General features: G+C 54.5%; 4 protein-coding genes across 4 annotated transcripts; 2 read left to right on the forward strand and 2 right to left on the reverse strand.

Moving 5' to 3' along the window:
- Window positions 1-4,526: 4,526 nt before the first annotated feature.
- On the forward strand, window positions 4,527-5,816 carry BGZ61DRAFT_491944 (uncharacterized protein; the record flags this gene model as incomplete). The annotated part of the gene is made up of 1 exon (XM_046250482.1): window positions 4,527-5,816. The coding sequence occupies one exon, from the start codon at window positions 4,527-4,529 to the stop codon at window positions 5,814-5,816; it is 1,290 nt and encodes a 429-aa protein (XP_046107743.1).
- Window positions 5,817-6,741: 925 nt separating this feature from the next.
- Window positions 6,742-9,945, reverse strand: BGZ61DRAFT_186493 (uncharacterized protein). Its single transcript, XM_046237755.1, has 2 exons — window positions 9,534-9,945; window positions 6,742-9,367 (listed from the first exon to the last, which is right to left on the reverse strand). Exons 1-2 carry the CDS (start codon window positions 9,568-9,570, stop codon window positions 6,828-6,830), a joined length of 2,577 nt encoding a protein of 858 aa, XP_046107744.1. The 5' UTR covers window positions 9,571-9,945; the 3' UTR covers window positions 6,742-6,827.
- A 1,988-nt stretch (window positions 9,946-11,933) lies between these two features.
- BGZ61DRAFT_446882 (putative pirin domain protein) lies at window positions 11,934-13,178 on the forward strand. The gene has a single exon (XM_046245253.1). The coding sequence runs from the start codon at window positions 12,033-12,035 to the stop codon at window positions 13,113-13,115; it is 1,083 nt and encodes a 360-aa protein (XP_046107745.1). The 5' UTR covers window positions 11,934-12,032; the 3' UTR covers window positions 13,116-13,178.
- On the reverse strand, window positions 13,179-14,125 carry BGZ61DRAFT_446883 (kinase-like domain-containing protein). Its single transcript, XM_046245254.1, has one exon. It carries the CDS (start codon window positions 14,098-14,100, stop codon window positions 13,294-13,296), a length of 807 nt encoding a protein of 268 aa, XP_046107746.1. The 5' UTR covers window positions 14,101-14,125; the 3' UTR covers window positions 13,179-13,293.
- Window positions 14,126-15,528: the final 1,403 nt, after the last annotated feature.

The raw sequence follows: 15,528 nt of genomic DNA on the forward strand, positions 1-15,528 counted from the left end.
ACGGCACGATTGGCAGAGTGGTGCCAGCCCTGACGGCCTCCTAGATGAACCATCTCGCTCGCCGTCGCCTGCGCCTCGCACCCTGGCACCGGATCTAGTCCCCAACCCTAGCCATCGCCCAGCCCCCCTCGTCTGCCCCTGGAGACCCCGGCGCTCCACAGGGTCACAGCACCGAGCGGCTGGTTTAGTTGAGCAAATTAGGCCTGGGACGGGCCTGGGATGAGTTGTTGCGTCATGACAGAACTGGGCACTAGGCCGGTGTCGCGTTGTGTGCTTTTTAGCCAGAGCCTGGTTGTCAATGGCAGATGGCATCGCGCGTCGCCATGTCGAAATGCTGCTCACCAGCCGACTCGGCCTCGGGAGTTCAAAGCCTCGGGCTATGTCTGACATCACCGTACGTCAACGGCTCGCCTGCGTGTTCCATCTCGTCCGAAGCACAGCCTACGGCGAGTGACCTGCCGACTGACAAAGGAAAGAAAACGACCCGTCCGGCTGTACCTTACATGGTTAGTACGAAAACGCGTCGCGGCCATCAGCCAGCCACATCAACCAAAAGTGAAGTCTAGAGGGGGCGGGAACCACGGGTCGGCCCCGGCCCTCTCCCCCGGACCCGTTCCGTTGCACCCAATCCGCTCCTAGTCCACCGCGTCCCAGATGGGAATGGGAAGCTTTCTGGTCGCACCACACCACCATCATCACCACCATCACCAGGATCCCCAGGATTCAATGTTCGAATCCCCATGTCTCTTAATCCTCTTTTTGATTTTTTGCCCCCTTGGACGACTTCCAGATGTTAATGGCCCCCGGTCTCCAACCCGGACATGCCCCAGTCGTCGCCCCGCGTCTATCTCGCATAACGCGTGAGATCGTCTGAGGCGAACGCCCAAGCCGGCCAAGGATTGCCGCCTGTCAAGTCACCAAGGTCTGGTCCTGTTCTTCTTCCCTGCCCATGCACTCGGCTCTTGAAGTGGCGAGTTCGCCGTCCCAGCACCACTTGGTTGACTTGATGCAAATCCTGCTGGGCTTGCCTGTCTTCCAAATTGCGAATTTCCACGAACACCAGGGCAAGGCCCCGATGATGGTGAAATCCTGGAGGCCATCTCGGCGAAGGCCGAGCCTTTTCGACGACCCGGAGCGTAGCATTCTTCGCCTCGGAACACACCCGTATCATGCGCGTGAATAGGAACTGCAAGACGTAGGAAAACAAATCGTCGCGCCTACGAATGCAAGTCCATGCAGGGTCATGACGTCGATGCTGCTAGCTACACATGCGTAAAGATCGACAACCCAATCTGCAATCGATCGGTAGGGATTATCCTCTTTCCGACACCTCTGGCTGGCTGGCTGGCGATAAGGGCACTGTGTGAGAGTCTTGGCGATGGTGTTTGTTTTATGTTCTCCTAACACAGGTATAAACCCACTCCAGACTCGAATCAATAAGGACGTTATTATTTAGCCAACTCACAAGTGTGGCTATGATACCCTTTGTAATGGGTGAACCCTACACCACTTATCTCTCTGTATGAGCTATCCCTTAGCAAATTGTCCGAGTGTCGAATCCCATCGTAAGAAATTATGCTCTCTGTGTTTGGATACCCAGTTCGCAGTTTGCGCATTGTAGTATAGGGTACGCCGACTTGTTTGTTAAGCTCACGGGCAGACTCCCTCTACTACAACCACGTGCGACCTGAGCAGCTGTCGCAGACGATCATGGTTCTCGACCCCTAGTCAAAGCGCTCATATGCTGGTCTTACCTCCTACCCTAGGGCGACATTGTGCCTCTCCTGGCGTTCCCATACCCGAGACGTTTGGGTTCGGGTAGAGGTTGATGGCTGTAGTAGCAAGAGCAGTTCCTTGTCGCCCTCTCAAGTTCAGGGATTGGTCGACCGGATAGCTCCGACTCCTTACATAGATCCTGCTAGGGGAGAAGAGAAGAGCCGATGCTAAACAGAAGTAGTAGAGTTTGCCCCGTCTGCTCCATTGACTATGACCTGGCAGCTCGACTTAGTCCTGTCTCGATTAGCCCATCCCCTTAAAACCCCGAGTTCAGCACATGTTGTTTTCCTTTCAGAAAATGGTCCAATGGGAATCGATCATGATCATTCTACGGGGTACAGAATACGTACGTGTGCGTACGTTGGAGACTCAAGTGTCGATTGTTTTTTAAGCCCTTGCTTCCTTCTGGCTACCTTGCAGCACACGACACAACACGAGCTCCCAGCTATAACGCCATCTCGTCAAAGTGCGCGCCAGAGAACTGCCGGCATAGGTAGCCTCTTACGTGTGTCCTGGAGTCTGAGTACATGCTATCGCCGATGGAAAACATACCCACAAAGCCTCCGAATGTTGCGCTTCGTAGGTCTCAAGCCTGCCCTGGACACTCAGGCACCATCGACGAGACATGCAGGGCAAATCATGGCAGAAGCTATCTAGCAAAGAACTGCGATCGACATCCCGGTGCCATAGTTTCGGGGCTGGCTGGGACTGCGTACAGAAGCAGGGAGGGACGCGTGCCGCCCTGCCGAGGGAACACTTTGCGGACACGCGCGCGCGGTAGCTCCCTTTTCTCGTGTCACGGCAATGCAGTCTGCGGGGGTAGAGACATGCACAGAGAGGTGCAGGCAGGGAAGGCTCTAGAGATAGAGGGAGACAGAGCCGAAGAGCTCGAGAGGGAGCTAGATGGTTGGAGGGATTTTTAGAAAGTGATCAGTAACATGTCTGTCGGATGTTGAATGCAGGGAGCAAGATGGCGCATGAGCTACTGGGAATGAGCGTCCACTTGCTCCTCTACGAGTCCACGGAACGCGGACTACCCACTGGAGCCCACTGAAGTCCACAGCCCGCTGGAGCCCACTGGAGCCCGCTGAGGCTGTCAATTGTCAACATCCGCACGGTCTGTTTTCTGACAGAAGCCACGGAGGCTACCGGGTGAGGTAAGCAAACAGCTCAGCTGTGCTCAGCGTCTCACACACTGACGCTCTTGGCTCGATTCGCTTCCATCGTCATGCTTCGGCCAATGCCTCGACTGTTCTTCTTCCACAATGCAATCCGTTGACCAGTCGCGCCTGGAATCCAAGCGTAGTCGCCCCCTCGATGACACAGCACATCCGATCATTCTTAGGAGCCGTTGCCGGGGACAGCACAGCTTGTTTATTCGGTGGTTCTCACCTGTAGCAACTGTTATCCTCGGCCACCGAAGACACTGTCTCACGCCTCCGCCCAAACGCCACGCAGGTCTCTCCTGCTCCTGATGCAGGAGGCAAGGAGGGAAAGCGTCGGATTCTTCGCGGCAAAGCGTGCGGATCCAATGAGCCGTTCTGGACTCTGGCGAGCGCCATGACCCAGGGTCTAGACAACTGGTCATCTCCTAGCTGAAGACGTGGTGACAACAGCGTGATGAGCAGCGTCCACTTGATCAGATCACAAGCAGGACTGCCATGGTCATGACGCAGCATCGTCATCACCTGGTACCGATACCGAGAAACACCAACCCCTCCCGAGGAAACGGTCTCGGGGACACCACGGACCCTCCCAATCGAGCCATGGATCAATCTGTCAATCGTCGGATTCTGTGCCCAGCCTCTCGTTGATCACTGCCTGCCCTGGCCTCATTCCCCGGATGAATGTGCCTCATCCGCCCTGTGTCTCTCGGCCTGGAGCTATGGACCCTCTTGTATGGGGCGTGTGGCTAAGACCCGACGGCAGGTCGCTTGCTGCTTGGCCAGCAAGCCAGCAAGCCAGCAAGCGACCATGAGCACGCTAACGAGTCTGGCCAGCAGAGTTACAGGTTATGTGTATGGAGAAGGTCTCGCTGGACCCGTTTCGAAGCAAGCAGACCATGCCAATATTTCTTGGTAGCGAATTGTTTACTGCTGCGAGTCAAGTCGACTATCATATCTCACTTTTTTCCCTTTGTTGTCTCTCAGTGTCTCCGCTGAGCCGCGCCTTGTCTCTTCCCTCTCGTTCTGGAGGGACCCTTTACTGCGGTCCCTATGCACCAGTGCCTTATCCGAACTCCTCCCTCTTTTCTTATTCTCCCTCTCTCGGCCACTGGCTGTATGTCTAAGGGACTTGGCACAACATCTCAAACAACTCAGAGAAGCAAGGAAGGGTCTATGCAAGTGCAGTGCTCGGACGTACACCTGCGTTATGCACCAGTCGTGGAGCAGCCCAGCAGCATGATGCAAGGGTCATGTCAGGGCCAGGTCGCGTCTGCATACCAGACTCCCAGGTGAGAGCTCTTGGGACGAACACGCAACATACCTGCAGGATTGTCTGGAGGGAGGGATGGGGCCAGTGGCCCCTCCATGCAGGAATGTCCCTCCAGCCCGAGGGGGGTCCATGATATTCTCGGACAGATCCAACGCTTCCGTGGCGTGGAGCCCCACGGCGGTGTCTCACAAGAAAGCTGACAGCTCTCTCTGCTCAATATTTTTTATATCATACCGTCGTATCCCTGGATCGATCCCTTCAACATCAAATTTCTGTTGTAAGGTAATCTCATGCTGAACAACTGACGGCCCACCATGGAGCGCACCAGCAAGCTGGCCGACCTTAAGCTCGTTTCGAAATATTACCCTGTCGCAAATTATTCGTACCCACAGCCTGACAGGCGTTCACACAATGGACACAGCCAGAGTCGAGGCTCCAACGCTAGCAGCAGAGCGTCACTGGGATCCGACGGATCTGTCCCGGGCCTGATTGACGACCGGACGGACTCAGAGGTGTCCTTGGATGACGACTACCAGTACCATACTCACGCCACTGAGCTATGGGATAGCTTCTGGAAGCCCGGTACAGAGGCAAAGAGCCCTGAGCCGGAGCTCCAACCCCGAAAGCAATATCCAGCCCTGATTCCTTCCCCTCAACAACGAAAAAGGCTGGGACTAGAGGAGCGTCGGATCCCAGCATGGCCACTGCCCGAAGGCCCTCTACCTCGCTCTCGCAGGGCTGCAGCCACGTACTCGCCCTTCCCCAAGCTGATTCCCCTGCCTCCTCGGACTTCATCGCTGGTTCCGTCATGGCAATGCTCCCGATCGAAACAACCACCACAGCGACCACCTCGCCCGGATGAGAACTTGATTGAGAAGTTTCTTGAGAAGTCTCAGGTCGAATTGGTTCGGTCAACCCAAGTCGAAATTATTGAACCGCCTCGTGTTGAGGTTGTTGAGCAGCCTCAAGAAGAGGTTGTCGAGAAACCTCATGAGGATGCCATCAAGTGCACCGAGATTGAGATTGTCACGCCTTCATCGCAACTAAGCTCACCGGTCTTGAGCCATTTCGCCACCTCACCAGAAGCATACAAGACAAACTTCTCCCGGCCGGTCACACCAGTGGACCACCACCCAAAAACATCCCTGGACATTCGCCCTACTTCATCTCTGGAAAGGCATCTCTCCATCTATTTGACAAGTAGCCAATCCGCTTCAAACCTTTCCCAACTTGACTCTCAGCCCATTACTCACGCCATGGCTTCGAAGAAGTCGGCCCCCTCTCTTCAATCAATCACACGGGCGTCTGATCCGGAGCCCCAACTGCTCTCTGTTTTTGAGTATGACGACTCGGACTCGGAATCAGAATCAGAGGATTCTCGTGCTCTGTCCTTCTTCCGTTTCCACAAACGCGGGAGTAGCGACAGCCGCCGCGCAAGCAAGAGCTCCGAGTCGGGCCATCGGCGACGGCGTACCAATGGCGGCACAGTCCCCTCGTCGCCTACTCAAGACCGCCCGGATCGTCTATCTAAAGACTGGGTTGCAGGGCGGAAGCGACAAGGCGGCGACGTTCTTGGGCGCATGCTCGGGCGGCGCAGCAGATGAGCGCTTTGCATTTTACGTTAACACATCCAACTACTTTGTCTCGACGACTAGCGACATTTCATGATTTCTTTTATCGGCCTTGCTTGTTTGATCCATTATATTATTCACCACGACCCCAACCATTACACCTATCACCGCTACAACTGTACAAGCACCGAAATTAACACCAGCGCACAGCATGGAGTTTTGGAACCGGGGAGTTGTTCTTGCGGCTGCTAGGCCGCCACTCTGTTTATCTTATTTGGCCGAGCGAACGACGCACTCACGCCACATGACACGAGATGAAGAACAACGATCCGAACACACAAGAATGAGAGAAGCAGCGAACAGCCGATTAGTCGGGTGGAGGAAGATCTGGAAAATGCGGATCCGGAAAGAAAGAAGAGCACGGGACCGCGAGGTCCATTCCTGAGCTCAGGTAACTGCTGAGAAATACTTGCTGCTCACAAAGCAGTAGTGGGGGCTTCGGAAGATGCCAAAATGGTGAAGGGTACAGCCGAAACAGGGTGAGCACAGCTTTTGTGAACTTCAATCGTTAGTTACAGTGGTTACTCTACCACGTCTTACAAATTCACTTTGTTTCTGACTGAAACGTCTCTCATCTCGTAACGGCAAGATGAATGCCGGGGTGCACCGAAGGTGGCGTGGCGATGAGTCCCTCTGCCGCGTGGAGAAGTGTTCATGTGTGATCATATGAGATGTCATTTCTCCCTTTGTTGATTCATAGCTATACACATACAGACATTGCTTGCACAGACTTTTCCATCTTGAGTCATCCCGGCCTCGGGCAACAATGCGCATTCCAAACGTTACATCCCTTTCGTAATTACCACCCACCATCGTAACCGTAGTCGTAGACGCTAAATATTATACCCGAGTTCCTTTACCAAACGCCATAACAATGCAATCAAGCGCGTTCTGTCCCAGTGTTGGGCGGCGCAACAAAAACAATAAAAACAAATCGCACATATCGCCCATTCTCATGAGACAATTCTAAACATTAACATCTCCTCATATCATAGATCGCGTCGATCTCGTTCTCTTCTCAGTAAATCGTTGGAGGGGGCGCACGCTGAGGCGGCGCTCGTCCCTGCCGGCCGAGACGCCAAAGAACCACATGGACTGCTCGCGAGAGTCTGCTCGGTCTAGGCCTAGGCGAGTCTCGAGGTCTTCGGGGGAGGCGATGCCCCGGAAGACGGCGTCCTGGGTGGTGTCATCGGCAGCGCAGAGGCTGATGAGCTCGGCAAGGCAGGTGACGGGATGGGGCAGACGGAGGGAGCGTCGGCCAGGTAGCATCAGGGAGAGGCAGCCGAGGTAGAGGAACAGGAATGCCAGCAGGACGCCGAACACTGGCATGTTGGGGAACATCTTGACCTGGCCGCGGACGTTGGTCAGGGCCATGAACAACCCGCCCGCCAGCACGGGGATGAAGACAAAGAGCACCGCCATCAGAGATATGATGGCGACCCGCCAGTGTCCGTTCCTAAGTGCCTTCCAGGTGGCTTGGAGGGGGAGGCACGCGGCGTAGTCGGCGAGGAGCGACTTCTGAGCGATGGCGCCGGAGGGCTTGGAGAGCTCCGCCCACGGCTGGAGCACGCGGAGCGACTGGTCCAGGCTCTGGAAGAGCAGGAACATGACCATGCCCAGAAAGGACGGGAGAAAGCCGTACAGGAAGTTGGCAGCTGAAAAGGCGCCCTTGGCGGGTCGTGCCGTGAGCAGCGGAAGGTAGCCGTGGTCTAGTCTGGTCTGGGGCAAGAAGGAGACGACCAGGATGGCCAGGACGAGGAGGAACATGAAGACGAGGGACCCAATGATGGTGAAGTCGCGAAGCGCAAAGGGCAGATAGCGGTGGCGAACATACTGGGCCTCGGCCTCTAGATCATCGCGGGAAGAGGCTGGGGAGATGTTGTAGCTGGCCTTCTTGGCGACGACGCTATACGAAGCCTGCCGGCCCTCGTCTGTGGCGGATCCGATGCCATACCACATGCCTCCGACCCGCTGGCCCTCCGTCTGCCAGTAGCCGAGTCTGTCGAGGTGGCGGTCTCTGAGCTGGGCCTTGAAGAGGGTGCCCCGCTGGACGACATCCACGTTCTCGTAGCTCTTGGTGGTGTTGCTCTGGTTCAAGAGGGGCACGAGATGGCCGATGGAACGGACGTCCCACAACAACCCGGTCCACCGTCTGAACCAAAACACCATCAAGATGACAGTCGCGACAAGCAACACGATGTAGATGGCCACAAGGGTCCAGACCACGCCCTGGACGGCCGCCCAGATCCACTTGCCCTCCTCGAAGACGCAAGTGAAAGTAGTGCTCTGGAGGGGAATGGTAAAGTTGGCCAGCCAGGTGGCGACGCTGAACAGCTGAAACTGCCAAGGCCCATTCAACGCGGGCAGCAGGAACGTCTTTGGGTAGAGGCTTCGGAACAATGCGAGATAACGCACGCTGGGTTCGGAATCAGCCATCGAGGTGAAGGGGAGGATCCGGAGAGACGCGGCGACGATGCTCTGGGCGTATAGGAGGACGAGAGCGGAGAGGATTTGAGGGAGGATGCGAAACAGGAAGTATTGGCCACTGTAGATGCTTCCTGGGTAGGGAGTCAACCCGGAGTCGGAGTCGGAGTAGATGCCGGAGAAGATGAGGGCGGCGATCATGAGCGCGCAGAGCGTCATGAAGATTAGCATGGAAAAGGGCCGCAACACGGGCGGCTTGTAGTCGAGAGGCGGGTGCGCTCGCTCAATGGGGGTAGACTTGCGTCTCGTTTGCTTGCGGGCCGGAGCGGCCTCATCGCGAACTGGGTCGGAGGGGGCCGAGGGAGACTCCTCAAGGTGGGCCGGGAGTTCATGATGCACCACCGTCTCGTGGCTAGAGTCGGGGTCCATCTGTCTCTCGGCGCTCACAATTCGACGGGCTGGCTCGTCTCTTTCATATCTCTCAGGGCGCTCAACCTGCTCAACCGGCAGACGATCCTCGACGTAAGCGGGCTCCGGGGGTGAGAGAGCCGGGAATGGCGAATCGGCATCGGGGAGCCTCCGCGGCTGGGTGTATGCCTCGTGGGTGTACTCCTCATCCGAGTCGTAGTCTTCGGAGCTGGAGGGGAAGTGGACCGGCGCCGGGCCTCCGCGATCCCGAGTCAAGGCCTCAATTGCGTACTGGATGTATGGCGTGTCATCGACGCCTGGCGTGACTTTGCCGGCGGCGATGGCCAGCTCGTCCTTGATGCTGGCCATGCGAGCAGCGTTTTCAGCGGCAATCATGGCTATTTGCGCCTCGTCGAAACGGACAGTGTGGTCGTTTTGGTGGTGCCGGGAGGTGGGGGGAGGGGCGAATGCTGCAGACAGTGGGGGAGCAAAGTGGCGATCAGGGCCGTAGATTTCGGCTGTGGATGCTGATAACGAAGGTGGTGATGGGGCGTGGAGAAGGGCTGTGGGCTGAGGTGAAAGTGAGGGATCTAGGCGCTGTCTGAGATCATGGTAGGGGCGGAGAGTTGGGAGAGAAGATTGGTCGTCGTCTTGGTGAGAATGGTCAGTAGACAGAGTTGGAGGCCCTCGACCTAAGAGAGGCAAATATTAGTTGAGGCCGACAGACGAAAGAGGAACAAACCAAAAAAAAAAAAAAAAAAAAAAAAAACACAGCGAGAGCGGTGACGATGAAGGATGAAGGAAAGGAAAACAAGAAACTCGAAAGGAGAAAAAGACAGCGCAGCTAGCGTCACATACGAGGCTCATGGTCGAAGTTGAGGTTTTGGAAGTTCATTCTGAAAAAGCAGGACTGCGGCAGCCCAACGACAACACCCACTCCACTCAGACACGAACGGGAAGAGGAAGACAAAAAAGCGGTGGGCTAATTAATTGCGCAAGATGAAATGCAAGAAGAGACTGCATGATGCGCGACTAGAGGAATTGAGATATGGTTGGACTATGAAGCTTCTCACGCGGGAGGTTGGGAAGCAGAAAGCAGAAGGCAGAAGGTTGGGAGGCCGAATTTCCCAGCCACCACCCGACGCCATCGCGGGCGGCCCGTCCAGGATGAGTGGGGGGGCGTCGCGCCGGAGCTAGGGCGGCGGGATCCCGGTCTGGCGCAGGGCAGGGCAGACAAAAAAAGCAAGGACGCGCTGTGTTTCACTTACGGAGTGCCCTCGGTTGGAAATCGTCACGGCTTGGGCGCTGGGAAAGGGCAGGAAAACTCGATTGACTCCTCGAGGGGTTTCTCTGAAGACGGTGAAGAAGAGGGAAAGAGGGAGAAAAAAGTCACCCCAACTGTACAACTCAGCGAAATGGGTGAAGCCAACCTGAGTGGGTTGATGCGTTGTTCCAACGGCTTTCGTTGGACAGGCAAAGCGAGGCGGCGCTAGCCCTCATCAGGCCACGCCTACCGGTGCTCCGGGAGACATTGTGCGAGCCGGCCCCATCAGCAATCGGCCGGCCTCCCGTACGACTGGACGCGAAAATGGCAGGTTGACGGGGAGGGAGTGCGAGGTTGAGATGGCATGAACCGTCCCAACGACTCATCCGCCCGTGGGAGACCTCGTCACTGCAGTGTCACCGGGTCGCATCATGATCGCCATCGTGCATGCCCGAAGCTTGTCCCGTCGCACCCAGCTCGCGCGACAGGGGCCTGAGACGACGGCGAGCCAGGGCGCGCCAACCTCCTCGAAGGGAGCTGGGTCGGCGGGTTCCTGTTCCGCGCACACGATAGCTTCAGCGCCGCGACACCCATGATGATTAACACTGGGGTCCAGGTTTCGCCTACGGTACTGGTCCTTGTTTCGAGATGTACAATTCCACGCGAGCTGCGTGAGCCCATGCATCGCTGATACTACACTACGGGGAACATGCCTTTGGGACCCATCGCATCGAAGCATCATGGAATCTCTCCACATCCTTGGAAACTTGGCAACTGATTCTTTTGCGATTTCCCCATAATTTTACGAAGGAAGTTATATCGAGATTAATTGTCAATTGACTGGTTCCGTCGTTCAGGATGCTTCCTGTGGGCGTGGTTCCGTGCGGTTGATAGATGTGAAAGACAGCTCCCATACACAGCCAGCATTATTACATGTCAACTAATTTGCGATTTCGCGAACCCGAAAATCAGCTTCGATAAAGACCATACGAGTCCCGAACTATTTTGAAGAAAATGTATGTAGTAATTGGTAGGGGAAATTGCGTGCAACACTCGTGAGAACCCCTTCGGACTATAACCAATGTCATGACGGAGTCATTTCGTGATGAGGTGGAACTCAATAATGGTTTATGGGTGGCAAACCAACGTCAAACGCTAAGGAAACTCCTCTTGGGCCTCGAGACCGATCATTACTGACTTGAAAAGCCATGTGAAAGTCGTTAGCAATTACGGATGTTAGCTCTCGCACGGAGCCTATCGCCAACCACCGAACAAGGTAGGACGGGACACCTGAAGCAAGGGGGGCCAAGCCCTACATAGTCAAATATATTATTCGAGGAGAAAAAAATAAAGATATTGAGCCGTCAGCTTCGGACACGCGCCGATTGGTGAACCATAGCAAACGATCGGATATTAATGGCCCAGATGCAGGGACCAAGTTTCAGAAGAGGTGGTTGGATGGCGGGACGCCAGGAGAGGGTGGCCAAATTTACGTGTGCTGGGTTGGCTTGGGCCACATCACCACTCAAGAACCAGCCTCTCATGGCTTGAGGGAGCATGGCGCGTTGAGTGGTTGCGCGCGTGTCTGTCGCGTTCGTTGGGGGAATTAATATGAGCTGCCCTCGGCCCAGGCGTAGTTTTGAATTGACGCTGGTGTAGTCCGCACTTCGTATTTACTTGGCAACTAGTGAATTGTGCATCACCAGCGCGTCATCACACCCTCTCGTAGAGTTGAGGAATGACGGAACTCTGATCTGTGCCAAATCACGTGACTCGATTCCAAAAACGAACTAGAAGCAAAACCTCCAGGAACGCCAGATCTGGCTGCCAGTGATGTCAGAGTCTGTCAGCCTGAGTAATCGATATGAAAGCGAGACGGACCGACCCCACACCCCTTCGCATCGTCCCGCTCCACCAATCCGGGCCCTGATGACCAAGGATGATTAAGAGCTTGGGGACGCCTGTGGGTAGCTTGAGTCTAGTTACTGCGTAGTATACATATCTCGTCAGCGTTGCCAATCCATCATCAATTGCACCCATCTTGACGTAGGCACTTTCTCGGAGCTTCCTCACTTCGGCTCCATTGTGTATATATGTCGCGCTTCACTTCCCTCAGTGCAATTTTCGTTGCTACAATTTCCATCCTCATCATCATCTACTCTCCAAACCACTACCTCTCAGAGCTTCAAAGACTCGCCAGCAACATCTTCACTACAAACAACAACAACAACACCATTACTCTCACCCCAAACACCGACACAATAGTCTCTTCAGAGAACCAGCAAATGATCAACACTGCTAAGAACGCCGCCAAGAACATGTCCAAGTCACTCCACCAAGCCAAGATCACCCCCCACAAGTCCAGCACTCGTGGTCACTCTGACCATGGCTGGCTGAACACCTACCACAGCTTCTCCTTTGCCGACTGGTACGACCCTCGCTTCAACAACTTCGGCTCTCTTCGCGTCCTCAATGAGGACCGCGTCAAGGCCAATTCTGGCTTCCCTACCCACCCTCACCGGGACTTTGAGATCTTCAGCTACCTCCTTGGTGGAGAGCTAACCCACCGAGACTCCATGCTCGCCAAGGGCAAGGAGGGCGGCCAGTCTGACAAGTTCTTCCGCATGCACCGCGGCGACGTCCAGTTCACCACTGGCGGCACCGGAATTGCCCACTCAGAGTTCAACGAGCACAAGTCCGACACCGTCCACTTCCTCCAGATCTGGGCTGTCCCGTGGAAGCGCGGTCTCCCTCCCAAGTACCACACCCGCCACTTCAGCGAGGAGTCTAAGCGCGAGGCCTTTGTCAAGATCCTCAGCCCCCTCAAGGGAGGAGTTGACGCCACCGCCGAGCAAGAGAAGGCCGCCGAGGCTGTGATCCCCGACACCATTCCCATCCACGCCGACTTCGTCATGGCCGCTGGTATCATCGCCCCCACCAAGACTTTCGAGTGGACCGTCGGCGGCGAAGCCACCACCGAGACCAAGCGCAAGGTCTTTGTGCATGTGCCCATGACCAAGGGTGGAAAGAGCAAGATCCGCCTGGACGGCCGGGAGGATGCTGAGCTTTCCGAGGGCGATGGTGCCTTCATTGAGGGCGTCAACGCCGGAGACAAGCTCTCCGTGGAGAGCATCGGCGAGGTCGAGGCCGAGGTTGTTGTTTTGGATACGGCTTAAGCCTAACCAGCGATAATCTGACAGGCTGGCGATCCGGAGTTCAAGAATAAAAATGTATTTAGTGTGGAATTCATAGAATATTCCCTTTTGACGAATAACGAAAAAAGTTATTACATACATCATTGTTCCAATTGTGACAAGCCCTGTATCTCCTCGTTCTCAACAGGTTACACCACCTCTAAGACTTGAATAGAAAGTCATCAGCCGAGGTACCAAATAACCAAGTCTCTAACTCCATAAAAGCATCAAGATCATTGCTCTCCGATGAAATGGTGACCTTTGGATTATGCCACGGGTATGTCCTCTTCGTCCCGGCTCCATCTTTGCCACGCAACTCCTCCCCAATGCGGCGACAGCTGTCAAAGTCGATGAGGACCATTGTTCCATCCTCGCCAAGCATAATATTTGCGGGCGTTATGTCGTTGTGGACAATACCAAGGGAATGTATGTGATCGATGGCTTCTTTTATTCCCCCAAGAGCTTGCTTAATTTTATCGTCCACGTAAGGCCGTCCACTTGAAAGAAAGGCCGACTTGTTTAAATGTTGAGGGTTGACTTTACTGGCAAGAGTTGTTGTATATCGCTTGAAGCAAAGCCCAGATGCCCGTCCCCTGGTTTCTCGACAACCGTAGTATAGAGCAATATTTGGATGTGGGTGCTTTCTTAAAATCTCGCACGTCTCAATTTCCTGGAGGATGAGATTCTCGAGGTTGGGCGCTTCAGCGTATGCAAGGAGGTTGGGCGTCTTGACATAGCAATCTTGCTCTTCCGCTATCGTCCAGTCGGGTTGCATTTCTGGACCCCTGTCTTCTGTGTCTACTTGCTTCACATCATGAAGCCCGGAAAAATCGGCTGGCAGTTCCCTTCGACTGTTCCATTTCGCGGCATACAAGACGTTTTGGTGGCGTATAATGCCTTTGACGTACTGGAATTGGAGTTTCCCTTCGACAAGTTTAAAAGATTCATTTGACTGGATGACTCTCATGCTGCCCGCGAGCGATTGCTTAAATGAATGAATGAAGTACGGAATAGATGACGCTGAGGCGGTCCGAAGTTTCTTTTGCGTCGGCTGTCTCACATTACCTAACCCCGCACCGCCCCCTCATAGGCCGAAGCACATGGTAACCTTGACTGTAAAAAGTAGTTGTAGAATGTTGGATATTCATAAAGCATGAGGCCTGTGGTTGTGGGATGGAAATATAGTTACAAGAGCAGGAGAAGGAGTGGGAGGGATCATGTGTTGGTGGTGAGATGTATATCCGCTCCTTGTCGGTCCTACGTCCATTGCCGAGTATCCCGAGGTACTTGGGTTGAGTCTAACTCATTTCAAGTGCAACGAAGGCCGCTGGTGAAGGGTTTTGGGACCGTTTCCTAAATTTACTCTTGTAGTCTGTTTATCGAAAACGGAATGGCAAAAGGCGCAAGTGGCTGAAGTCCCGGAGAAGGTACTTTGAAAGAGAATAGGGTAGATGAAAAGGGGATCAGGTGTATGAAGCTCTCTCAGCCAGCAGGGAGTAGTACAGTAGGCTTATGCAATCATGCCATGCAATTAGAACATGCTTTGACCATGAAATAAGTCCTCGAAGACTGCTCTGGCTGTCGATGGCTGTTCTGAAGATGCCAAAAGAAGACGCAGGAGACAAGGTAGAGAGTCCCCAACTGTCCGTTTGGCCCGGCGAACTTAGATGAAGCAAATGGCCAATTTGGATTACTGACCGATGGGCATTTCCTTGAGTGGCACTCGCCCCGAATTCGCCGAATGGATCTCATCCTTATCCCGGAGTGCCTGTCGCATGTGCGTCCGTAGAGAATGTGGGAATACGGAAGACGGCGAGAGCTCCCGAGACTGGAATTAATGTCTAGCGCTGAGCCTTTGGATCATCAGCTCAATGCCTTGATGCATGTGCAAGTGTCGGGTTTTCCGATTCCAGTGCACTCATCAAGTCCTTTCCCATTATGCAGCCAAGAGTACCACTGAGATTGCATGGAGACGATTAATGTTGCCCACTTTCCGATTAATCACCGGAGAAGATGTGCTGAGACTGACTAATGGTGCTCGATGAAATCACAGCATAATGCCTTGATGAAGTTTTCTCTTGCTACTGGTCATCCCTTACTCGAGGTCATTTTACGACCCAGAACCCGACAACGCGGTTATATACAGCACAGCTAATGGAACGAGCGCCATCTTGCTCTCGACGATGATGACGCTACTTTTGTAGAGGGTATATTTCTCTCTAATACTCTCCTGTGATGTCGCATGAGTTCAATAGTGGCTTTTGTACACACTGCCCACGTGTATTCTGTGTTTGGGCAAGAACCATGTACTTCCTTGGCGCTAAGCGGAGGATGCTCGATTGGGAGGCCATCTCCATCTTGGCCGCCCACCTTCCACGGTGACATCTGACGCTGC

Source organism: Ilyonectria robusta (genome assembly GCF_021365365.1).
Source record: "Ilyonectria robusta strain PMI_751 chromosome Unknown BGZ61scaffold_5, whole genome shotgun sequence".
NCBI classification, from domain to species: domain Eukaryota; kingdom Fungi; phylum Ascomycota; class Sordariomycetes; order Hypocreales; family Nectriaceae; genus Ilyonectria; species Ilyonectria robusta.

Bases quoted from the DNA above. Each gene is read 5' to 3' on its own strand.
- BGZ61DRAFT_186493 (XM_046237755.1), bottom strand. From the start codon at position 9,570: ATGAACTTCCAAAACCTCAACTTCGACCATGAGCCTC. The intron at 9,368-9,533 runs GTATGTGACGCT...TGCCTCTCTTAG, and splicing joins CAACTTCGACCATGAGCCTC to GTCGAGGGCCTCCAACTCTG.
- BGZ61DRAFT_446882 (XM_046245253.1), top strand. From the start codon at position 12,033: ATGTCGCGCTTCACTTCCCTCAGTGCAATTTTCGTTGCTACAATTTCC.
- BGZ61DRAFT_446883 (XM_046245254.1), bottom strand. From the start codon at position 14,100: ATGAGAGTCATCCAGTCAAATGAATCTTTTAAACTTGTCGAAGGGAAA.